Source organism: Scyliorhinus torazame, chromosome 2, assembly GCF_047496885.1.
Source record: "Scyliorhinus torazame isolate Kashiwa2021f chromosome 2, sScyTor2.1, whole genome shotgun sequence".
NCBI classification, from domain to species: domain Eukaryota; kingdom Metazoa; phylum Chordata; class Chondrichthyes; order Carcharhiniformes; family Scyliorhinidae; genus Scyliorhinus; species Scyliorhinus torazame.
In genome coordinates, this window is record NC_092708.1 from 338,550,223 (window position 1) to 338,577,264 (window position 27,042).

At 42.5% G+C, this 27,042-nt stretch overlaps 1 protein-coding gene across 2 annotated transcripts in view; it reads left to right on the forward strand.

The window, feature by feature from the left end:
- The window catches only part of cdc42bpb (CDC42 binding protein kinase beta (DMPK-like)), a 199,287-nt gene that overhangs the window by 59,910 nt on the left and 112,335 nt on the right, over positions 1-27,042 (forward strand). For both annotated transcript variants that reach the window (XM_072490425.1, XM_072490426.1), the window contains exon 2: positions 22,099-22,190. In XM_072490425.1, the coding sequence (XP_072346526.1) occupies positions 22,099-22,190 (92 nt within the window). The remainder of the gene's footprint in view (positions 1-22,098; positions 22,191-27,042) is intronic.

The window sequence follows — 27,042 nt, forward strand, 5'->3', positions numbered from 1 at the left end:
CAATCATCAGCATGATGGAAGGTATTGTTAATAGTGTGGTAAAGCAGCACTTAACACAGCTATGACCTGTTCACCGGTGCTTTGTTTTTCATGCTCATTCAGGGTCACTCAGCTCCTGACCTCATTGCAGCCTTGGTCCAAGCATGGAGAATGGTACTGAACTCGAGGTCAGGTGAGAGTGACTGCCATTGACAACAAGGTAGCAGTTGACTGAGTATAACATTCAGGAGCCTTAGCAAAATTGAGGTCAGTGGGACCTCTCTACTGATTACAGTCATACTCGGCACAAAAGATATTGTGGTTGTTGGTGGGCAATCATCTCCGTCTCATCGTTGCAGGAACCTTTTAGGGCATTATCCTAGGCGTGACCATCATTGTTGTCATATAGGAAACAGTAGAGGAATATTAGCACTCAATTACCAACTGATCATTATAGTGCGAAAATGTTCAGAATTTTGAAGTTCTTGCGATCTCATGATTTCTATCTATTGAACCGTAGCTGCAAGTTTAGTCCTTTTCACAAATGGTGAACCAGTTATATTGACGGGTTCATCCATGAATGGTTTACTAGACCAGACTGACCCTGACATGTATTTGGTAACGATTACAAAAAGGTTGTCGAAACAAGTTGTGAAAGTTAATCTTCTTTAATATATAAAAATAACGAAGTTTAAAAAAACAGTTTGGACTCAAAAACGGGAGCAGCTAGTTCAACATTGAAATAAAAGTAACAGGAAAGATTCCGAAATAACGGCAATTAAATACGAATATACACAGGTAACAACAACAGTGATGTCACAGTACTTCCTGATGATATCAGCAATGGATCTAAATAAGAAGATGCATAATAATAACACAAACACCTCTTCCCGCCCCCTCCCCCCCCGAATCTCCTTTAAAGACAAATACAATGAAACTAATGCCTTAATTATATGTCAGTCTTCAGAAGCTTTGCGACTACACTGTGATCTGTGCAGTTACTGGTGATTCAGTCAACTCCTCCACTTTGCCTTTCATGGTGTCGGGCACTGTCTTTGGTTAGTACACTGTCCTCGGGGCTGGTTTAGCACACTGGGCTAAACAACTGGCTTGTAATGCAGAACAATGCCAGCAGCGCGGGTTCAATTCCCGTACCGGCCTCCCCGAACAGTCGCTGGAATGTGGAGACTCTGGGCTTTTCGCAGTAACTTCATTGAAGCCTACTTGTGACAATAAGCGATTTATTATTATTATTAAAAAGGGAGTGGTCTGAGTATCTATGAACAATTTAACTGTAGTGCCCCGCATGTACCCTGTTCATCTTTGAAAACCTCAGGATATTTCTAAATGACATCCTCTGTCACTTTTGAGTGTTTTATCTCGCCCCAGTTCAACTGAATTTTCCTGAGCCACTCTCGCCCGACTAGACTAGGCCCATGCCCTTCTACTACCAGGAGCCGTGCTCTTGCTTTTTGGCTGTTGTATGCAAAATGTCCACATCTAATGCTGCAAGCAATTGTACTTGCTGGTGTACGTCCGAAGGTTGATTCCTGCCTGCATAAGGGCTGGTGCTTGCTTAGAGCCCCAAATCCTTCTGAAGGTCTCTTCGCTGATTACCGATGCAGAGTTTCCTGTGTCCACCTCCATCTTGATTCCCCTCACTTATATGAAACGTGTCATAGTGATGCTCCTCTGTCTGTTCTGAGCTTCCCAAGTGATGCACTGTCAACTGAGGCTTCCTTGCATTTAAAGTTCCCTGCTCAGCCTTCGACTTTCTCTTAACACCCCAACACTCTTGCTAACTGTACCTTTTTGTTGCACTGGTGACGAAGTGCCCATAAACTTGCAATGATTCACATATTGTGACCCCTCTACACCTAAAACACTCCACTGTCTTCACCTTTTTACTTCCAGCTTATTTTTCTACTTGGTGCAGTGCACCTGCCTGCGTGCTGCCATTGGCCTTCTGAATATTGTTTGCATTATTGGTAGCCATTTCCATGTCCTGAGAAATTTCTAGAGCTTACTTTTAAGAAAGTGTGACTTCTCTCAGTAAACGCTGCTGAATGCTGCCCTTGTTAATGCCACAAACTAGTATGTCCCGAAGCTCGTCTTCCAAAACTGCCCCAAATTTGCAATGTTCAAAGAGCTGGCACATTCAGCAACATAATTAGCTACAGACTGTCCCAGCTTCCGAAAATGACTATGGAATTTGAAATGTTGTACAATTACTGAGGGCTTAGGATTGTGGTGATTCTGAACAAGTATAACTAAATCCGCAAATGAAATGTCCGCTGGTTACTGTGGTGTAGCTCAATTTCTCACTAGCTTATAAGTCTTCGCCCTACACACACTTGGGAGAATTGAGCACTCGTCTGAGATCCCATTTGCCAAGAAAAAGTGTTTCAGTCTTTCCACATATCCCTCTGATTCTCATTCTCTTCCACAACTCACTGTACCAAATATAGCCATGGTACTGCTAACTTGTCTTCCATTGGTAAACTTAGCAAAACGATGTGTTGAGTGTGCGGAAACTCAAATTTTTATTTTTATCACCAAAAAGATGTGGTAACTTGACCACAGAAAGATAGTCAAAACGATGTGGTTAAAGTTGATCATCTTTAATATATAAAAACAACAAAGTTTAGAATATATAATTGACTCAAAAATGGGAGCAGCTAGTTAAACTTCGAATTAAAATAACAAAAAAGAATCAACTAACGGCAGTTAAATACGAATATACACAGTTTTCAAAAAATATATATTTTATTAAAGTTTTCAAAAACAATTTTTTCCCTTACAAATCAAAGAAATAAAAATGCAAGTAACAAGATAACTGCAATATAACATTGTGTAACTAACATGGTAAACTAACCAAATAACACACTAAAATAATACTCCCCCCCCCCCCCCCCCCCGCCCCCTCTCCCCCTCCAAAAACCCAAACAATTTACCCCCCCCCTCCCCCTGGGTTGCTGCTGCTGGTCATCTATCTTCCCAATAATGTTCCGCTAGGTAGTCGAGGAACGGCTGCCCGGTACCGCCTGGTGAACCCTTGAGCCGATCCTCTCAGCGCAAACTTCATCTGCTCCAGTTTTATGAATCCTGCCATATCGTTTATCCATGCCTCCAGTCCGGGGGGTTTCGCTTCCTTCCACATGAGTAAATTCCTACGCCGGGCTACTAGGGACGCAAAGGCCACGACATCGGCCTCTTTTGCCTCCTGCACTCCCGGCTCATCCGCAACTCCAAATAAAGCTAACCCCCAGCCTGGTTTGACCCGGACCTTCACCACCTTCGAGATCACTCCCGTCACTCCCCTCCAATACCCCTCCAATGCCGGACACAGCCAAAACATATGTGTGTGGTTCGCCGGGCTTCCCCCGCACCTCCCACACTTGTCCTCCACTCCAAAGAACCTGCTCAACCTTGCTCCCGTTATGTGTGCTCTATGCAGCACCTTAAATTGGATCAGGCTAAGCCTGGCACACGAGGAAGAGGAATTTACCCTGCTTAGGGCATCAGCCCACAAACCCTCCTCAATCTCCTCCCCGAGCTCCTCTTCCCATTTTCCCTTCAGTTCGCCCACCAACTCCTCCCCCTCTTCTCTCATCTCCCGGTATATCTCTGACACTTTGCCCTCCCCGACCCACACCCCCGAAAGCACCCTGTCCTGGATCCCTCGAATATACACAGTTAACAACCACTCATGATGTCACAGCATTAGTGGCGACATCAATGGATTTAAATAAGATGATGCATAATAACACTCTTAACAAAGGTAGTTTTACATTTGTATTGGTAAACATAAATAAGGTATAGATAACTAATTTCATATTTCTCTGTCTGGAACGGTAAAACCTATAGTCCTTTCATGCTGGACAAAGGAGTTTGTATTTGTGGAGTTTGGTTACGTTCCAGCTATGTTTCTATTGTGGTTAGAGAGGGCTACGGCGTGAAGAATAATTAAAAGCCATAAGCATGTTGGTGTTGCTTAGCAATTGGGCTTTGTAAGGTAGAGAACCTTTCGTGTTTAAGTTCAGCTAATTTGATGGGCGATGGATGGTGATGGGTAGTGAGAGGGAAGGCAATTCTCAAACTCTGCTAGAAATAGTTGGTTTTGAAGACTGGAGAGGGAATACCTCAGTTTTGTGAGAAGAAAAGCCAGACCATGGAGTGATGGTTAAGAAAACAATTTCAAAGACCTGAAGAACAGCTAGTTAAGGAAATTAGAGAAATGAAGAAAGTTTCCAAGACATCTGTTCAGTCAAGACAGACAGAGCCGAGACAAAGGCTGAGACACCAGAAAGATAAGAAGTGAGATTTTTCTACATCCTGTGAAATGTGAGTTGAAATAACTATGAAGTAGGTGGCTGGCTCTCGGAGTATATATGAAAGCAAAGAACAATACAGCACAGGAACAGGCCCTTCGGCCCTCCATGCCTGTACCGGTCGTGATCCCAACCTTTGCCAAAACCCTCAGCACTTCCTTGTGCCGTATCCCTCTATACCCATCCTATCCATGCGTTTGTCAAGATGCCTTTTGAACACCATTAATGTATCTGCTTCCACAACCTCCCCTGGCAATGCGTTTCAGGCACTCCACACCTGTGTTTAAAAAAAAGCCAGCCTTGCACATCTCCTCTAAACCTTTCCCCACGGACCTTAAACCTATGCCCCCTGGTGACTGACCTCTCCACCCTGGGAAAGAGTGCCTACCCATCCACTCTATCCATGCCCCTCATACTCTTGTAGATCTCAATCAGGTCACACCTCAACCTCCGTCTTTCTAATGAAAACAGTCCGAGTCTATTCAGCCTCTCCACATAGCTAACACCCTCCAGACAAGGCAACATCCTGGTAAACCTCCTCTCCTCCTCTGCACCCTCTCCAAAGCCTCCATATCCTTCTGGTAGTGTGGTGACCAGAATTGTGCGCAATATTCCAAGTGCGGCCGTACCAAGGTTCTGTACAACTGTAGTATGACCTGCCAGTTTTTATACTCGATACCCCGTCCAATGAAGGAAAGCATTCCGTATGCTTTCTTGAAGCAGTTCAGGCATAGGAAACCAAAAAAGGGGTGGTGTAAAATCCTGGGCTGTATTTGCTGTTAAAAGTTAACTGGAAGCTTGGGTTAAAAGAATCATTTATAAAAACCTGGTCTGTTAGGCGGCACGGTGGTTAATACTGCTGCCTCACAGCACCAGGGACCTGGGTTCAATTCCAGCCTTAGTTGACTGTGTGGAGTTTGCACATTCTCCCGGTGTCTGGGTGGGTTTCCTCTGGGTGCTCAGGTTTCCTTCCTCTGTGTAGGTTAGGTGGATTGGCCATGCTCAAATTGCCTCATAGGGTCCAAGATGTGCAGGTTACCTGGGGTTGCGGGGATAGGGTGAGGGAGTGAGCCTGGGTAGGCATTTTCGGAGGGTCAGTGTAGAGTCAACGGGCCCAATACCCTCCTTCTGCACTTGCAGGGATTCTATAAATTTCGGAATGCAAACTGCAAAGAGAAAGCTTTATTATGAGAGAAGATTTTAAAGCGTGTTTTTGAGTCTGGTGTTTGGAAACATTCATCATCTGGGGGATTCTGAGGAATTCTGAGGAACAATCCAGAGACACTAACTTGGGTTCAGCGTGGAGTGCATGTATTTGACCCTAGTAATCTTGTATCCTTAAAAGGGACTTTGTGTTATTGAGTCCATTGTAGATTAAGATGTACTTTGTCGGGAGACGCGGTGGCACAGTGGTTAGCACTGATGTCTCATGGCACTGAGGACCAGGGTTCAATCCAAGCCCCGGTCACTTTCTGTGTGGAGTTTGCACATTCTCTCCATGTCTGCATGGGGCTCACCCCCACAACCCAAAAGATGTGCAGGGTAAGTGGATTGGCCACACTAAATTGCCCCTTAATTGGAAAAAAATGATGTACTTTGTAATCCGTGTAAATCCTAAAACCTGTGTGTAATTGTTCAACTCGGGGAGTAAAGGCATACCGTATCATAATCCAATTTTTTCATGCTTAATGAATTTTGTTTCTTCTGAAAACTATTTTGTGGTCCTGTGACACATTTCCTCCACATGTTGTTTAAAAAGAAAAAAAAAGTTTTAATCTTTTGAGCCAGGGTTCCATTCTTGGATCTTCCTGTACAGTTATAGCATCAACTGGGATCATAACTCATTGAACAACAAACATTCCTTTTTAAAGGGACATTGGTCTTTTGGGTCATTAACATACCATTTTCAGTGTAGTTTAATTCCTTATTACATACCAATGTGTCATTTAGTTGTCATATGGTAAACCGATTGGTTATATATATTTGTCTTTGGAAAGGAGTGTCCCATGGTGTTAGGAAACAAACTTTATTGCCCTACAATATTTGGTTACTGTTTAGTTCTGCCCCAGCTTGGAAAACAAAGTCCAAAGAAGGACGTGGCTAAAAGCAGTAAATGAAATAAAGTAAAATCGCTTCTCGTCACAAGTAGGCTTCAAATGAAGTTACTGTGAAAAGCTCCTAGTCGCCACATTCCGGCGCCTGTTCGGGGAGGCTGGTATGGGAATTGAACCGTGCTGCTGGCCGGCCTTAGTCTGCTTTCAAAGCCAGCGATTTAGCCCTGTGCTAAACTAGCCCCATAAACATGGCACCAAAACCATGTACTTTTGTGATTAACCCTTAAATTGTTAGTCCAGGTAAGTGATTGTTTTTCAAATGATTGTGTAGCTTACCCCAACTACTTCACTAAAAGCCTTTTTGTTATAGTAAAACAAATACATTTCCTCATGGGGAAAGGTATAACAAAGAAACCCAGAACACCCTGGATCACAGAGGAATTAGAGAATAAGATGAAGCAGAAAAGGGTGCTTATTATGAAATTAAAGTTGCCATAATCACCAAGGACCATCGGCTGTGTTCTCCTTTTTTTTGAGAGAACTGACGGGTGATGATTTAACCTGAGGGACACCACATCTTGGGCAAGGATGAGAAGGAAGGACTTTCTAGGATAACCTCAGCTGGTTCAAGAATTGAACCCATGCTGTTGCCATTGCTCCACATCACAAACCAGCCATCCAGCTAACTGAGCTAACCGACCCCCATCTTATTAACTCACCGACATCTTATTGTAGGTGTCAGGTACATAATCAAATTGAAAATCAGTCTCCACGGGCAGCTCGGTGGCGCAGCGGTAGCACTGCTACCTTACGGCGCCGAGGTCCCAGTTTCGATCCGGGCTCTGGGTCACTATCCATGTTGAGTTTGCACATTGTGTTTGCGAGGGTTTCGCTCCCACAACCCAAAGATATTTGCAGGGTAGGTGGATTGGCCACACTAAATTGCCCCTTAATTGGAAAAAATGACTTGGGTACTCTAAATTTATGCAAAAAAAAGAAAATCAGTCTCCATATTGAAGGTTCAGGGGTGAAATGAGAAAACAGCTAAGAAAACCGTAGAGAGAATGAGATGAGACTGGCAGCTAACAACAAATCCAAAAGTTTTCTATAGGTATATAAATAGTGAAAGGGTGGTAAAAGGAGAAGTGGGGTTGATTATGGACCTAAAAGGGGTTTTACGAATGGAGACAGGAGACATACCTGAGGTATTAACTGAGTACTTTGCACCTGTATTTATTATGAAAAAGATGTTGCCTAAATCATGGTGAAAGGAAGTAGTTGAGATACTTGATTGAGTTAAAAATAATGTAGAGGAGGCATTTGTTAGGCTGGCTGTACGCAAAGTTGATAAGTCACCAGAAACCAATGTGATGCAAAAATTTTGGCCATGTTTTTTCCAATCCTCCTTCAATACAGGATGGTGCTGGAGCACTGGAGAATTGCAGATAGTACTCCCTTGTTTGCAGAGTGCCAGTAAGTTTAACCTTGATGGTGGAGAAGCTTTTAAATAGAAAGGATAATACGAGATAAATGTTATAGTCATGGGCAAGTGCGGCTACTTGAGGAAAGCTAAGATTTGGCTTTGTTAAGCGCAAATAATAAAGTCGGCTGAATGACATGAGACAAAGTAGTGGTGAACAGCTTTCAGACTGGAGAAATATCTATAGTGGCGTTCCCCAGGTATCGTTGTCGGGACCCTTGCTCTTGATATATATTAATAACCTAGACTTCGAGCTTGTTTTCGGTGCCAGACCCAGGTCTGCGATTCGAGGATACCTACAACTGAGAATTCAAGTTGAACCGTGGCAGCACGGTAGCACAGCGCTTGGCACTGTTGTTTTGTAGCGCCGGGGTCCCAGGTTTGATTCCCGCTTGCGTCACTGTGCAGAGTCTGCACGTTCTCCCCGTATGTGCATGCATTTCCTCCTGGTGCTCCGGTTTCCTAACACAAGTCCCGAAAGACTTGCTGGTTAAGTGAATTGGACATTCTGATTTCTCCCTCTGTGTACCGAATAGGCACCGGAATGTGGCGATTAGGGGCTTTTCACAGTAACTTCATTGCAGTGTTAATGTAAGCCTACTTGTGACTATAAAGAAGATTATTACTATAATTAGAGTCAATGCATGGGGAGTTCTCTTTGTTGACCGGAGTGTGTGGAGAGAAGCAGTCGGGAAGGGTGTGGAAAAAGCAGAAGGCAAAGCAATGACCAGATTGTGGAAAATAAAGCTCACTATGACTCCCAAGCTACCAGTCTTTTTAAGTCTCCACTTTGCTCTCATGCTTGTGTTTAAGTCTCCACCTTGCTCATGTGACCATAGTGCGTCGGATCTCGAACAACGATGAATCAGAGTACAGGAGGGAGATAGAGAACCTAGTGCCGTGGTGTAGCGACAACAATCTCCCTCAATGTCAGCAAAACTAAAGAGCTAATCATTGACTTCAGGTAGCAAGTATCATATACACCCCTGTCTTCATCAATGGTGCCGAGGTGAAGATGGTTGACAGCTTCAAATTCCTAGCTGTGCGCATCACCAATAATCAGTCCTGCTCCACCCACGTCGACGCGACGACCAAGAAAGCAGAACAGTGCCCATACTTTCCCAGGAAACTAAGGAAATTTGGCATTTCCACATTGATTCTTGCCAATTTTTACATATGCACTATAGAAAGCATCCCATCTCTTACATCACAGCCTGGCATGACAACTGCTCGGCCAAGGCCATAAGAAACTATAGAGATTTGTGAACACGGCCCAGTCAATCACACAAACCCACCTCCCATCCATTGATTCTGTCTGCACCTCCTGCTGCCTTGGAGAAAGCAGGCAGTATAATCAAAGACCCCTCCCACCTGTGTTATCCTCTCTTCCAACTTCTTCCATCGGGCAGGAGATACAAAAGTCTGAGAACATGCACTAACAAGTTCAAAAACGGCTTCTTTCCCGCTGTTAGCAGACTCCTGAATGACTCTCTTATGGACTGAACTGATCTGTTCACAAGTCTTCTCCACTGAATACTACTACACTCCATATGCTCACCCGTGCCTGTGCCTATGGATTTACATTGTGTATTTATGCATGTCCTAGGTTTATTTTTCATGTATAGAACGATCTGTCTGGACTGTACGCAGAACAATACTTTTCACTGTATCTAGGTACACGTGACAAATCAAATTCAATAACTCGCTGCCCTCTGCCAATGTTCCTATGTCAGCTCTAGGAGCAACACTTTCATCTTTTGATTAGGCACTTTACAGCCTTCTGGACTCCGACATCGAGTAAGAATTCTAAACCATAATTTCTGCCCCATTTTATTTCCTTTCCCTTGTGTGCGAGAGCTTTCTCGTATTTTTGCTTTAAGACCACAGTACACTAGCTCTCAGCAAATTATTTATTTTCTTGCCCGATCACCACTTCATTTAGCTCTGCACGCCTAACACTAGCCATTTAATTTGTCCTGTCTTCCACCCTGTCACAGACCTTCCTGTTTGTTCCTTCTCCACCTTCCCATATTTGAACTGCTTAAAATCAATCAATTTTCTAACATTTTCCAGTTCTGATGATAAACTCATCAACTTGAAAGGTTAACTCTGTTTCTCTCTTGACCAATGCTGCCAGACTTGGCCAAGTCCATAGAATCAACAGTGCAGAAGGAAGCCATTCGACCCATCGAGTCTGCACTGGCTCTTGGAAAGAGCACCCCACTTAAGCCCACCCTTTCCACGTAACCCCACCTCATCTAAGGGCAATTTAGCATGGCCAATCCACCTAACCTGCACATCTTTGGACTGTGGGAGGAAACCGGAGAACCCGGAGGAAACCCACGCAGGCACGGGGAGAATGTGCAGACTCCGCACAGACAGTGACCCAAGCCGGGAATTGAACCTGGGACCCTGGAGCTGTGAAACAACTGTGCTAATCACCATGCTACCGTGCCGTAGTCTTTCCAACATTTTCTAGCTTTACTCAAACGTTTAACCTCAGTTAATCGGCAATTACAACTCACTTTTTAGTGAGTTTGCTATCTTTGCCCATCAAGGGGGAGTCGCAACTCTACAAAGAATAAAACTGGTGGTATTATCTGATAAATTTAGCTGATTGTACAAAAGTAGAACTAAAATAAGCATGAAATAATACATATGAACAAATATTGGAGGCAGCAGGATGCGATTGTCATGTTGCTGTTCTGTTGTGGGGTGGGTGTGGGGGAGAATGGAGGTCAGGCTGTTTCTCCATAGTGAAGGCTGAGGAATTTGTAGGCTATAATCTATTGCTTCTGGTGAGCTAATGTAGGTCAGTATACCCTAAAAACAAAATGAAGAAAAAGACACTAAGCAAATTAATTCACATTTTAATAGCTCAAAAAATGTGCAGTATTTGAAACAATGGAAGGAGGAATATGTGGTAGTGTTTAGTGTTTTTTTTAAACAAGGCGCTTGATTTTAGGCGCCTTGTCTTGCAGTAGTCAGCCAGCTTTGTAATATCATTTGTTTTATGCGCCTTCCAGCTCGGGGAAAGTCTGAGCCTGGATGCCACGGGAACAAACATTGTTTAAAAAATTTAAATCATTTAAAAGTAAAGTGTACAATGATTTTATGAAACTTGTAAATATAGCAGAATGTAAATCAAATATTGGATGTCAGGAGGAACAATACAATAGGCTCTGCATTATTGCTAAGACCACCTGTTAAAATGGATTAATAGCTTGTTTTTATTTAGTAAAAATTAATTGCACTTTCAAGGCATCTCTAAAGAACTATACACTATCTTGTAAAACAACGAGTAGCTGGCAGTCAGCTTAGGGCAATGATTCAGACTTCAATTTGTTAAAATTCTTCAACTGCTCCAGCTGTGCACTTAAGATTTAGGATATTATTAAAACCACCCAATTGAAATAATACTTTGTAACTCTCTATAAGTCATGCAAAGTCCTGTCATTATGCTACACATGTAGATTAAAACTCATTATTTTCTTATTAGATTGTTTATATATTTAGCGACAACTGTTGGGACAGCAACTTTTGTCCTGGACTACTTTATATGGGGGAAAAATACAGATCTCGTAACGACACCTAAATATTGATCACTGTTAGTGTACTGTTTCTTTAATCAATTTTAAAAGCAAAATCAGACTTGATATGAACTATAATAATAAGAGTTCTAATTAATTAAAGGAATGTTTCCTAAACTATTTTAATCCGGTTTGCACCAGCTTGAAATATATTGGACTTAGTTATTTAGTTTGTAAGTCACAGAGCCGTAAGTGGCTAGATGGAGTTCTTTAAGTCCACCTTCAAGTTTAGCCAGTGGACACACCTCAACAGTGTGAGTAATTATTTGGACTGCACCACAGCTGCAGTCTGGATAGTTTTGGTGACATCACTGATGTTAGGTGATTGCACAGAGCCTTAGCAGGTAGAGAAACTGCTTAAAAGGAGCCACTGTTGCCATGGGAGATCAAAGCAGTGGGGTCACCATTGAGACAGTGATTTCTGTTGGATATTTTCTCCTACCAATCCTCAGCTGTTACTCCTCAATGTGGGTGTTTAACCGTATGGGTGGCAGTGGGTGGGGTGAGTGGTGACGGTGCAGGGTAAACGTTCCTCCGGTCTGGGACCCAGGGGAGGCGAGTTGGTTGTAAAGTACCTCTGATGATGTGCATTGTTAAATTAGTGTAGACAGATTGGTGCCACACTGGGACACTGTATTCTACAGTTGGGTATGCGATGGCAAAAGCAGAGGTCCTGAGGGTCTTGGCCTCTGATCCCCATGAGGTACCAGTCAGTTTGCTGAGGAGTTATTGTGGGTTGTAATTTTAACTGCAGTCATGATGAGGTGCTCTCTGTACAGGGTGACGCCTAGATAAACAGGGTTGCTTCAGCCTCTGATCATCCAGGGTGTTGTTCAGTTCCCTCTTATGTTGGCATTGTGAAGATGCTTGATTTTAGGCGCCTTGTCTTGAGGTAGTCGGCCTTGCGGTAGTCGGCCAGCTTTGTAATATCATTGTTTTATGTGCCTTCCAGCTCAGGGAAAGTCTGAGCCTGGATGCCACAGTAGATGTCATCTGCCATCTTCCAGAGCCGGGTTGGGGTAGGCCATTAGCGTACAAGTTGAACAAACAAAGAACAAAGAACAAAGAAATGTACAGCACAGGAACAGGCCCTTCGGCCCTCCAAGCCCGTGCCGACCATACTGCCCGACTAAACTACAATCTTCTACACTTCCTGGGTCCGTATCCTTCTATTCCCATCCTATTCATATATTTGTCAAGATGCCCCTTAAATGTCCCTATCGTCCCTGCCTCCACTACCTCCTCCGGTAGTGAGTTCCAGGCACCCACTACCCTCTGCGTAAAAAACTTGCCTCGTACATCTACTCTAAACTTTGCCCCTCTCACCTTAAACCTATGCCCCCTAGTAATTGACCCCTCTACCCTGGGGAAAAGCCTCTGACTATCCACTCTGTCTATGCCCCTCATAATTTTGTATACCTCTATCAGGTCGCCCCTCAACCTCCTTCGTTCCAGTGAGAACAAACCGAGTTTATTCAATCGCTCCTCATAGCTTATGCCCTCCATACCAGGCAACATTCTGGTAAATCTCTTCTGCACCCTCTCTAAAGCCTCCACATCCTTCTGGTAGTGTGGCGACCAGAATTGAACACTATACTCCAAGTGTGGCCTAACTAAGGTTCTATACAGCTGCAACATGACTTGCCAATTCTTATACTCAATGCCCCGGCCAATGAAGGCAAGCATGCCGTATGCCTTCTTGACTACCTTCTCCACCTGTGTAGCCCCTTTCAGTGATCTGTGGACCTGTACTCCTAGATCTCTTTGACTTTCAATACTCTTGAGGGTTCTACCATTCACTGTATATTCCCTACCTGCATTAGCCCTTCCAAAATGCATTACCTCACATTTGTCCAGGTTAAACTCCATCTGCCATCTCTCCGCCCAAGTCTCCAGACAATCTAAATCCTGCTGTATCCTCAGACAGTCCTCATCGCTATCCGCAATTCCACCAACCTTTGTGTCGTCTGCAAACTTACTAATCAGACCAGTTACATTTTCCTCCAAATCATTTATATATACTACAAAGAGCAAAGGTCCCAGCACTGATCCCTGTGGAACACCACTGGTCACAGCCCTCCAATTAGAAAAGCATCCCTCCATTGCTACCCTCTGCCTTCTATGGCCTAGCCAGTTCTGTATCCACCTTGCCAGTTCACCCCTGATCCCGTGTGACTTCACCTTTTGTACTAGTCTACCATGAGGGACCTTGTCAAAGGCCTTACTGAAGTCCATATAGACAACATCTACTGCCCTACCTGCATCAATCATCTTAGTGACCTCCTCGAAAAACTCTATCAAGTTAGTGAGACACGACCTCCCCTTCACAAAACCGTGCTGCCTCTCACTAATACGTCCATTTGCTTCCAAATGGGAGTAGATCCTGTCTCGAAGAATTCTCTCCAGTAATTTCCCTACCACTGAAGTAAGGCTCACCGGCCTGTAGTTCCCGGGATTATCCCTGCCACCCTTCTTAAACAGAGGAACAACATTGGCTATTCTCCAGTCCTCCGGGACATCCCCTGAAGACAGCGAGGATCCAAAGATTTCTGTCAAGGCCTCAGCAATTTCCTCTCCAGCCTCCTTCAGTATTCTGGGGTAGATCCCATCCGGCCCTGGGGACTTATCTACCTTAATATTTTTTAAGACACCCAACACCTCGTCTTTTTGGATCACAATGTGACCCAGGCTATCTACACCCCCTTCTCCAGACTCAACATCTACCAATTCCTTCTCTTTGGTGAATACTGATGCAAAGTATTCATTTAGTACCTCGCCCATTTCCTCTGGCTCCACACATAGATTCCCTTGCCTATCCTTCAGTGGGCCAACCCTTTCCCTGGCTACCCTCTTACTTTTTATGTAAGTGTAAAAAGCCTTGGGATTTTCCTTAACCCTATTTGCCAATGCCTTTTCATGACCCCTTCTAGCCCTCCTGACTCCTTGCTTAAGTTCCTTCCTACTTTCCTTATATGCCACACAGGCTTCGTCTGTTCCCAGCCTTTTAGCCCTGACAAATGCCTCCTTTTTCTTTTTGACGAGGCCTACAATATCACTCGTCATCCAAGGTTCCCGAAAATTGCCGTATTTATCTTTCTTCCTCACAGGAACATGCCTGTCCTGTATTCCTTTCAACTGACACTTGAAAGCCTCCCACATGTCAGATGTTGATTTGCCCTCAAACATCCGCCCCCAATCTATGTTCTTCAGTTCCCGCCTAATATTGTTATAATTAGCCTTCCCCCAATTTAGCACATTCATCCTCGGACCACTCTTATCCTTGTCCACCAGTACTTTAAAACTTACTGAATTGTGGTCACTGTTACCGAAATGCTCCCCTACTGAAACATCTACCACCTGGCCGGGCTCATTCCCTAATACCAGGTCCAGTACCGCCCCTTCCCTCGTTGGACTGTTTACATATTGTTTTAAGAAGCCCTCCTGGATGCTCCTTACAAACTCTGCCCCGTCTAAGCCCCTGGCACTAAGTGAGTCCCAGTCAATATTGGGGAAGTTGAAGTCTCCCATCACCACAACCCTGTTGTTTTTACTCTTTTCCAAAATCTGTCTACCTATCTGCTCCTCTATCTCCCGCTGGCTGTTGGGAGGCCTGTAGTATACCCCCAACATTGTGACTGCACCCTTCTTATTCCTGATCTCTACCCATATAGCCTCACTGCCCTCTGAGGTGTCCTCTCGCTGTATAGCTGTGATACTCTCCTGAACAAGTAGCGCAACTCCGCCTCCCCTTTTACATCCCCCTCTATCCCGCCTGAAACATCTAAATCCTGGAACGTTTAGCTGCCAATCCTGCCCTTCCCTCAACCAGGTCTCTGTAATGGCAACAACATCATAGTTCCAAGTAGTAATCCAAGCTCTAAGTTCATCTGCCTTACCCGTAATGCTCCTTGCATTAAAACATATGCACTTCAGGCCACCAGACCCGCTGTGTTCAGCAACTTCTCCCCGTCTGCGCTGCCTCAGAGCCACACTGTCCCTATTCCCTAGTTCTCCCTCAATGCTCTCACCTTCTGACCTATTGCTCCCGTGCCCACCCAACAAGGCTGGAGCTAAGACGGACTCCTGGGGTAATCCATTCATTGGTTTCCTCCAGGAGCTAGTCATCTGCACTCTTACCCATCTGTCCTGTGGGTAGCAAGAATCTTGATATTTTCACAAATAGCAAATGTGTCACACTATATCAAGCACTGCAGTGAAGTCGAGGAAAATTCCTGTGAAAGTGGTTAATAGGGGATCATGATCACATGTGCTTCTTCCTTGTTAAAAGCCTGTTGGTTTGCACTCAGTACATTCTCCTCTTCTGGCTTGATTTACTGTCAGATTAGGTGCTCTACTACCTTGGAGCATATGGATAGCAGGGATATTGCCTGGTAGTTTGGTAATTTTGAATCTTTTTCTGGCTTTGGGAGGTGGATGACTCGTATGCACTGGGATTTTGGTATGTTCCATTGTATGTGATCCTTGCAAAGAATTGAGCCAACCAGGAGTGCGTCTATGGGCCAAGGTGTTTTAGGAACTCTGGGATGATGTTGTCATAACCAGCAGCAGTGCCTAGCTTGATGTAACACGTCTCCCTTACTCCAGGGTGAAGGGTTCAGGGCAAGATTCAGGTGTGCTGCGGTTGAAAGGACCTCCACTTGCTCCAGATTTGCTTCTTCACTTTGTTTCCCAATGGTGACTTTCCTATGTGAAGGAGATGGCTCGCTAACTGATTGGCATTTATAAATGGGCAGCTTGGCAGCAATGTTAATGGTCATTGGATTGCTCCGAGGTGGTATAGGATCCTCCAACATTTCTGACTTGTGCAGGTGCAGTCCAGGTTGTCTGTTGACTCTTTTTTCCTTCTGGCCCAATGAGCGCAAATCAATGATTTAATCAAATGGTCTGCCATATCTGGGTCACCGGAGAGCTTGTATTGTTGGAGCAGGGAGGCAGATTCCTTTTCCAGGCATGGTGTAAAGGGTGTTATCCCCTTTAGAATGGTTCTGGTGGCTGAGTTACATAGAAATATAGAAAATAGGAACAGGCGAAGGCCATTCAGCCCTTTGAGCATGCTCCAAGTTCAGTATGATTATTGTTGACCATCCAACTCAGTAACCTGTTCCCGCTCTCTCCCCCCCCCCCCCCCCACATTCTTCGATCCCTTGAGCCCCAAGAGCAATATCTAACTCCTTCTTGAAAATGTACAATGTTTTGGCCTTAACTGTTTCCTGTGGTAGTGAATTCCACAGGCTTGCCACTCATCTCAGTCCCAAAAAGTTTACCCAGTATCCTTACACTGTGACCCCTTGTTCTGGACAACCCCACGATCGGAAACATCCTTCCTGCATCTCCCCTGCCTAGTCCTGTTAGAATTTTGTAGGTTTCTATGAGACCTCCCCCTCACATAGAGTTACAGATGGCTCTGCCGAAGCAACTCTATGCCAGCTCTTCGGATTTTGGGATTGTGCTGTTATATCATTTAGTTCCAAACTCTGTGTTCCTCTCAGTTGGCTTTTTCAGGTTCCACATAATAATGTAATAGAGGAGACAAAATACTGTATCAACGCTAGACCTCCCTGTCCACCAAAACATGTTGCAGCCATATTATTTATTTGTCAAATATTTCCCATCTGCTGGGATGAATCAAACATTGTACAGGTCATCTTTGCTAAAGGAAGTTAGTGAACTAGATTGGGTGATTTTAGCTGCAGGTTCTCGCAGAATACTTTGATTGACTCATAAAGTCATAGAGGTTTACAGCATGAAAACATGCCCTTCGGCCCAACTTGTCCATGCCACCCAGTTTTTACCACTAAGCTAGTCCCAATTGCCTGCATTTGGCCCATAACGTTCTGTACCAGCTTTCTCATATAACTATCTTAATGCTTTTTAAAAGACAAAATTGTACCTGCCTCTACTATTGCCTCTGGCGGCTCGTTCCAGACACTCACCACCCTCTGGGAAAATAATGCCCCTCTGGACCTTTTTGTATCTCTCCCCTCTCGCATTAAACCTATACCATCTAGTTTTAGACTCCCCTACCTTTGGGAAAAAATGTTGACTTTCTACCTTATCTATACCCCTCATTATTTTATAGACCTCTATAAGATCAGCCCTTAGTTTCCTATGCTCCAGGGAAAAAAGTCCCAGTCTTAATTAAAGGTTAAAAAAAATTACACGTTAAAGAGTCAACGAGTTATTTGCATTGTCTCACTTCCAAAATCGCGGTGCTTACCTTTGTTCTGAGTGAGGTGAAAGCAGTGAGCTGTGATGATAAACTATGGGTCAAGTATGAGATGAGAATAATCTATGTGTGGCTGCTACCATGAAACAGGAACCAGTGATTAACAAGGTAGTGGCAGCAATACACAATGAAACTATTTGGACCTTATATGGAACTCCTCAAACATTGACATAAAAATAATTGTGTTTTGTTTTCATTGATTCATATCCTTTGATATGAATATGCTTTTGTATATGTGAAAACTAGACAGGAAAACTGGTCAAAAAAGGCAGAGGGCAAAAAGTTTGAACAAATCACTTGGGTTGCTGCAGCTTCCTGTACTAATACTGTAACAGTAATGTTAAATCATTGCATCTATTTTGGAACTTCAATGAGCTTTGTTGGAGGCAGGGTTTGAAACAAGAAATGTAGAAAATCAATGTATCCATATTACCATAGGAGATGTAAGAATGCAATGGCAAGTTAGGAAACCTAAATATGGATTCCATGGCATGATTTGCAATAAGGATGGAAAAGTCACTATATGTTGCTAATGCAGTTCCCTACAGATGTGAGGATATTGTTGAGAGCAAGCTTGAATCGGAGAGGAAAGAATAGGTAGAAAATAATTTGGTTTTTTTAGGTTAAGGAAGCTTGTAATTAAAAATCAAAAGTCAAAAATGTTTTTACCTTTTTTTTGACACTATTAGCGATATCACCGATATCACTATTAGTGATGATCAGTCGCTATAGCAACTTGGCAACAAGCATCAACAATAAAACAAAAAAACATAAATTACCCCTGATAATCACTTCATATGCAGCACTGATGGCAAAAATTTAGCATCGCCAATCCACATAACCTGGAAATCGTTGGACTGTGGGAGGAAACCGGAGCACCCGGAGGAAACCCACAAAGACACGGGGAGAATGTGCAAGCTCCACACACAATCACCCGAGGTCAGAATAAAACCCGGGTCCCTGGTGCTGTGAAGCAGCAGTGCTAACCCCTGTGCCACCATGCTGCCCCTTGTTATTAAAACTAATTAGCGGTCCTGTGATTCTGTTCCTCCACATTTTATATATAAAAAAAAAAGTTCTGGTCTTTTGAGACAGGGTTCCATTCTGGGATCTTCCCATCCGGTTATAACATCAACTGGGATTAGAATGCCATCTACAAGATGCACTTACAGGAGCTCACCAAGGCTCCTTAGACTGCATGTTCCAAACCTACAATTACTACCACATAGAAGGACAAGGGCAGCAGACACAGGGAACACCACCGCCTTGAAGTTCCCCTCCAAACCCCTCGCCATCCTGACTTGGAAATATATTGCCATTTCTTCACTGTCGCTGGGTGAAAATATTGGGAAGATCCTCCATAACAGCACTGTGGGTGTACCTACACCACATGGACTGTGGTTCAAGAAAGCAGCTCACCAGCACCTTCTTGAGGGCAGTTAGGAATGGGCAATAAATGGTGGCCGAGCCAGCGATGCCCACATCCCATGAATGAAAATAAAGGTTCTCTCTGAAAGTTAGAAACAGTGTTCCATATTGCACTAAGGCCTGGGTGGATGCAATCCGACTTTTAAAAAAATGTGGTGTTTGTATTGCTAGTGTGGAAAGTAATGAAATAACTAAGTATTTTTTAAAATCCCTGTGTAAATGGTATGAGTGCAGCCAAGACCAAGATGATCAGCAAGATAACTAACTTTTAGATGTTCCCTTAATATTAAGAAAGTCACTGTCACCTAACAAGGTTAAAGTTTTATGGAAACGTACTCATTTCATATTGGTCAATCCTACTTACCAAGATGGACTTTCTAAAAACTTTCCTTTGTATTTGTCATTTTACACATCAATTCATTCTTCCCTTCTTCTTGTGCCGTTTGAACTTTTACTTTTCTCATTGTTTGGCAGCAACTTTAGACCTACACTACTGACGTGTTTTTAAGTGAAATTCATTGTTTACTTACAGCAGTGCAAGCCAAGAAGTGGGATTTTTTGTTGGGCTGTAATTAGACCATCCTTCAATCAAACTGTTTGGCTCCTTTTCTGTAAATACTGAGTAGTTGATACATTTCTTAAAGAAATACCTAGACCAAGCTGTGTGACTTTTGATCACTGCTATTTGTGTTGGTTGCTCTGAAGCTTAGGTGCAAAGTCCTGCCAAAGTCTTTGTCCTGGAATTTGCAGTTGTAATAACTGCAAAACTGTCAGTGGTCTTCATTGCTATACAAAACCGACAACAACTTCTGGCATCCACGCATGTACAATTAAACACAGAAATCCTGAAGTTGCCGCCAGTGATACCTTCCTCCTCCACAGGGTGCAGTGATGCAGTTTTCACAATGTAGTGAACACGATCAGAAAATTGATGTGAACTTGAACTTTTTACATGGTATTCTTGCTGCAAAACCACTGACAATGTTAAGCCTTGTTGAATGAGATGTAACTATGTATTTGGCAATATACCTAAGACATAATTAGTGAAGAGCAATCTCTCTAGCTCTTTAACTGTCGATACAGAATCTAATTAACACAAGATGAAATTGGGTGCTCTTGCCTCTAATATATTAATATTAGTTGCCACTTCAGTCAGTCTGAGAGTGTGCTTTACTTGTGAACACTTCCATTGTCAATGGACCTCTGTAGTTGTCCTAATTTATTTATTTTGCAGTACAATTGCAATTGGAGTTGAACATTGATAAGAAAATAATTATTTGCGTCACTAAATAACAAGTAAAATTGGGGAAATGTGTCACCATACATTGTTTTTCTTTAAAGTCTTGTACAAATAAACTTTCAATCTGGAAATACACAAAATATTTTTCAAAAATTTACTGAATGGCCAATTTTCAGTGAGATATGTTTTGCTCCTGCATCACACATGATTCTGTTTAATGCCGTGAAGTGTTCCAAGGTTAACCTGGGGTTTTGATAGGCAGTTTATTGTTTTCCTAGAGCATGATTATAATGGCTAGGATATTACAATCATATACACTTGAATGGACATGCTAACTTTTTTTTCCTGGTGTTTAATGGATAAATACCACAACTTCTCACCCTCTTGGTAAGGTACCATGTAACAAATCTTGAGGATGAGGAGCATGCAACTTGTGAATTCTATGAAATCTATGAATGGACAGCAATATCCAGATTCCCATGTTTATGCATGAATGGATGCCAGATGCGGCTGCCTGATTTACTCCTTAATGACTGATTGATATTAGCCTCCCCATAATTTTTGGTACGGAATTCAGGTCATTGTGTTAGGCTACTTGAGTCTCATCGCCTAAAACTTCACGGTCTATAATTAATTTTTCTTTCACCTCCTTGGGTTATCTTTATGCCATGTACAAATCCGTATCTGAGTAGAGCATCCAATTTTCAATATGTGATAAGAAACATACAAGTCTTCTGCAAGTGTTGTTCCCTTTCAATGATGTTCTACAGCTTCCAATAGAGAAAGTGCATAGCCTCCTCTAGACGCTGGGCAGCACCAGATTAGTGATTTAGGTTGTATTACTCCATTACACAACCATGGTCACTTTCTCATTGGAAGTCCACAAATGCAAATTCATAAAAGGGAAGCCAGTTTTGTGAAACCATTTAAATGACTGGCCAATGGAAATCAAAATTTGGCCAAAAAGTCTTGCCACCAATAAAACATATGAAATCTATGTTCTTTAATGTTTAGATCTGCACTAGATATTGTTTTGTTCAACTTGGTTTTTCCCAAAAGCTGTAAGAATCTGATTTGATCTTTCCTCAATGATGGTGGAGCCCAGCAAATTTCTGCAAATTCTTCAGCCTTGTTTTTTGCACCACTTATCAGCCAGAAGTACTGAGTGGATGGTGCACCTCTGCCTCCTCCTGAGATCCCCACATCATGTCTTTGGTTAATTCGATTCACTTCATGTGATATCAAGAAAGAGCTGAATGACACTAGATATAGCAATGGGTACTGACAGCATTCCAGCTTAGGTACTGAATACTTGTGCTTCAAAATTAGTTATACTCTTAGTCAAGCTGTCTTATACTGTTACAGCACAGGCATCTACCCAGCAATGTGGAAAATTGTCCAGGTATGGCCAGTCCACAAAAAGCAGGACCAATCCAATATAGCCGTTATAGAAGACTGTTATTACAAATTCAATATAGCCATTACCAATTGTTGCCGCATCAGTCTACTCTCAATAATCCGTAAAGCGATGGAAGGTGCTGTCAACAGTGCTATCAAGCGGCACTTAGTCAGCAACAACCTGCTCATCGATGCTCGGGTTCCGCCAGAGCCACTCTGCTCCAGACCTCAAAACAGTTCTGGTACAAACATGGACATGGGATCTGAATTCCAGAGATGAAGTGAAAGTGATAATTTAAAACAAATGTTCAATGTACATCTCTCTAATTCCATCATTTTTGAACTTTACAGCGAAACCATTCACCTCTACTGTAAAGGAACTGAGGCTACACCGAGATGACTTTGAAATGTTGAAAGTCATTGGCAGAGGAGCATTTGGTGAGGTGAGCAGTCACACAAATAATCTTACAGTAATGAAATGCTTCTTGAAATTCAAATATGTTTTGCAAATCATCTTCCTTTGGTAATAATATGCAGCCATGGCCTTTTGAGTTGAATATTATATGCAGTCTGGAATATTGGTTCTTAACATCAAAACATGCCTCTTATAGTAATTTGGGCATTTAACTTTGCATTGTATTTCTACATATTTAATCCATCATTAGAGGCAGACTCTTGCCACCAGTTCTCAACAAATTTAGTTCAATTATGGTATCTACTTGATAGCAATATCCTCTGGGCCAGATTGCAGCTTTCAAGAGTTTGCATAATTCATCTGTGACCCACTCCCCCACAATTACCAATATATGTGACCTCCCAATGCCCAATTTTCTTTGTCTTCAAAAAAGTAATACATTAATATAACTGACAGCTGTATTTGACCATGCAAGCTTTGTTATGAAGTGAATTCATTTTCAAGCCTAATTTATTAGATTGGATAATTGTTGAAACCTGAAACATTGTTGAATTTCAACATTCAAAATGTAATAAAAGACTAAGTTATATGGGGAAATTATTTTTTGGGAGTTAAAACCTTTCACTCCCAATTTATTTAATCTAAACTGGTACAAGAACCATTCCTGAGCAGAACTGACTTATGTTCAATATCCTTTAATGTAATTCTTATTTCCCAAATAGAGGTGGGAGACTATCGGAGGCAGTGGAAGAGAATCAGCAGGTTACATTGCTCAATTTATTAGACACTTCTTAATGGCATTGTTATGACAAGGGATAGATCAACTTTTGACTGGCATATAGTGTGTGATTTCAGTGAGTAATGGAGGTTGAAAGTAAGAATGTGATGCCAGCGCAAACACCGGTGTATAGTAAATTCTGTTACATAACACATTGGTACCCAGTCAACTTTGATAGGAAGCTGTCACTGTACAAAGAGTCACAACTACTTGAATGGCTTGAATGGTTTAAAATTGCTTGCATATGGCTATGTACAGAAAAAACACTTGATTACGCACTGAATATATCATAAAATTCTTTTTCATAGTTGAATGACATATTGTTTACCTATACAACAATATCTTTTTTAAATACCCAGAGAACCCATGGCTAGAAAAATATTATAACATTTTTGGTCAATGTCCAAAAACTCAAAGATATTATTAAAAGTACGAAAGAACCGTGAAAGTGAAGTTTAGTTTCACCGGGTGAGTTTAGGGCACAGTAATGCAATTTTTACCGCACTGTGCCTTTAATTTATTTGATTATTTTGTTTTCACCGTTAAAAACTTATTTAGTTAAATGCCTTTTGGTTGGTTGGAACCAGGAATAGTTTAATTAGTTTACAGCTGCTGTGATTGGTTGTACATTAGCTGATTCCTGCAGTGCCACTTAACCAGTTGTGCAAGTAAAGATGGTATGAACCTTGTAAACCTTGGGTTGTGATTCTAACAATTAGGCTGGGCATGTGCCCACTCAAGGCTATCCAGAGCTGCTCATGCTGTATTATATGGGGCCAGTGGCGCATCTTATGTTTGCTCTGTTCTGCCAGAAAATCCAGCGCCTGATGGATGTCTGAGGAAGGGGCTGTCGACTCCTTTAGAAATAATATATGCACCATTTTAAGACCCCTTACAGGCCTATCTCTTCTACCTCTGCCCCTCCCCATAATGAACTCACTTCCTCCTCGTGAAAGTTAGTACAACTCTTTTGACTTGATCTCATTACAGCAGTTAGCAAAGAGAAAAGGTGAGTGAGCGTCCACAAAGGAAGTACAGGGATTTCCTCGAGAATGTTGAATTGACAAGTAGATAATTAGTATGAAATCCCTGGTAAAGATGCAACTAAGATTTCCAAATAATAGATTGCCTGCCAGTTTACCTTTTTTTTAAAAAGAGAATGGGAAACATCAGAAGTTGTAATTCTGGAAATAGAATTGGGATAGTACCAAAGCATGAGGTGATGGAAGAGCAAGGACAGTAATGGTTGGAGTACTTCTACAGTTACATGCTAGACGATATAGTAATGGTAAGGAAGTACATTTGTGGTTGCGGAGATGGTGTTGGGATGGAAGAGCATTGATTACTGTTACAATGGGATCCGAACTGGATCAGGAATGGTTTCTGCAGGCTTCACCTGAACAAGGCTGTGACCAATTTCATTTCTATGGGAATGACCAGTGCTATGGGAGTGAATATAAACTGATATGGCAGAAGGGAGGGGGAGAAATCAGAAAAAAGCAGAATGGACACGAGGGCTGTAGATAAGTTACAGATTGTCATACAGGAAATTTTGAGTTGTACCTAATTAAAAGTATTATGAATAAAATAGATTAACTGGGGGTATAATATAATATCATTAACAAATAGGCAGCTTAGGCCATTCCTGATTATAACATGTTTTGAGGGATTGAATCTTACAATCATAGAATTTACAGTGCAGCAGGAGGCCATTTGGCCCATCGAATAGGGTAAAGGGGTGGATGAGTTGATGGTTTTCTCTGAGATTTCATTACAGCAGCAGAATGTAAGGATTACGTAAGGGTGGTACAAAACAGAATATGGCTAGAATTAAAGGATACGAAGGGAACTGTTATTCTTAAGAGAATATTATAGACTGTCAAACAAAGGGATAGAAGAATATTATCATAGTTGAAGGAGACCACTTAGGTCAGCATGTCAGTGTAGTTCTTGGAAGAACTACCCAGTTAGTCCCATTTTCCTGCTCTTTTCCCTTCAGCCCTGTGAATGCTTTTCCCTTCAAGCATTTATCACATTCTCTTCTAAATGTTAGTATTGAGTCTGCTTCCACCTTTCAGGAAATGCAATGAAAATTGCAACAATCTTGCTGTATTCGAAACAAAAATCTTGCATCACATCTTTAATTCTCCTCTTTGAGCTGAGATGATTAAGGTGAACAACCTCAATTTCTCCAGTCTCTTCACATAACTGAAAACCCTCTTCCTCTGTACATTTTACTAAATCTCTCCTACACTCTGCTCAAGACGTTGACATCTTTTCTAAAGTGTAGTGCCCAGATTTAAGCAAACTATTGCAGCTGAGGCCTAACGAGTATTTTATAAATGTCTAAGATAACTCCCTTTCTTTTGTACTCTCTGTCTCCACTCATAAAGACAAGGACCCTGTATTTTTGCAAATCTTTTCAATAGGTTCCACCATCTTTAAAAGATTTGTTTACATCTGTATGGTCCAGCACACCAGTTTTAGGATTGTGCCATTTGATTCATATTGCATCTTCTACTTGCCTCTTCCTACCAAAATGTATCACTTCAAACTGCTCTGCATTAAATTTCATCTGTCCATTTGCCTGACAGTGTCATAGATACATAGAAGATAGGAGCAGGAGGAGCCCTTTTGGCCCTTCAAGCCTGCTCCGCCATTTATCATGTTCATGGCTGATCATCCACCTCAATAACCTAATCTTGCTTTCTCCCTTTGATCATATTCTCCCCAAGTGCTATATCTAGCCACCTCTTGAATATATTGAATGTTTTCGCATCGCTACTTCCTGTGGTAATGAATTCCACAGGCTCACCACTCTTTGGGTGAAGAAATGTCTCCTCATCTCTGCCGAAATGGTTTACCCTGAATTCTCAGTCGGTTAACCCTGGTTCTGGACACATCCATCATTGGGAACATGTTCCCTGCATCTACCCTATCTAGTCCTGTTAGAATTTTATAAGTCTCTGAGGATTCCCCCCTCATTTTTCTGAGCACCAGCGAATTGTCCGTGTGAAGTCTCTCACTATCTTCCTCTCTTTGTATTATATTCTGTACTGTCTGCAAATCTTAAAAATTGAAGCCAGGGGACCAACCTTGGTTCAGGGAGGATTATATCAGAAGAGCAGTACCAGGTATACTTAAAAATGAGGTGGCAACGAGCACTGCTGCCTCACAGCATCAGAGATCTGGGTTCAATTCCGGGCTTCGATGACTCCCTGTGTGGAGTTTGCACATTCTCCCTATGGCTGCATTGGTTTCCTCTGGATGCTCCGGTTTCCTCCCACAGTCCAAAGATGTGCAGGTTAGGTGGATTGGTCATGTTTAAAAATTGTCCCTTAGTATCCATGGATGTGCCTGTTAGGTTATGGGGTTATGCGATAGGGCGGGGGGGGGGGGGGACACATGGGTAGAGTTTCATTCAAAGGGCCGTGCAGACTCGATTGTCCGAATAGCCTCTTTCTGCACTGTAGTGATTCTATGATCTATGAACCTGATAAAGCACAACACAGTTAGCAGAATGAGATTTTCACTTATTGGAATGCATGAGATACTGAGGGGATTGACAGGGTAGATACCACGCAATAACCATTTCCAACAGGAGATAATCTTAACCATCTCCCCATTACATTCAGCGGCAATATCGTTGCTGAATCTCCAACTATCAACATCCTGAGGATTACCATTCACCAGAAACTGAACTGAACTGAAATAGCCATATAAATACTGTGGCTACAAGAGCAGGTCAGAGGCTGGGAATTCTGAGGTGAACAACTCTGCTCCTGAATCCCAGAGTCTGTCCACCATCTCCAAGGCAGAAGTCGGGAATATAATATCTACAAGATGTACTACAACAACTTACTGAGCGTTCTTTGACAGAATTTGCTAAACCCACGACCTCGACCACTTACAAGGACGAGAGCTGCAGGTGCATGGGGAAAGCACCACCTGTAAATTTCCCTCCCAAGTTGCACACTCTACCGATTTGGAACTATATTGCCACACCTATTTTGTTGCTGGGTCAAAATCCTGAAACTGGAGCTCATAATAAGTTAAGTATAAAAAAGGGTGTAAAAGATCAATAAAGGAAGGAGAGGTTATG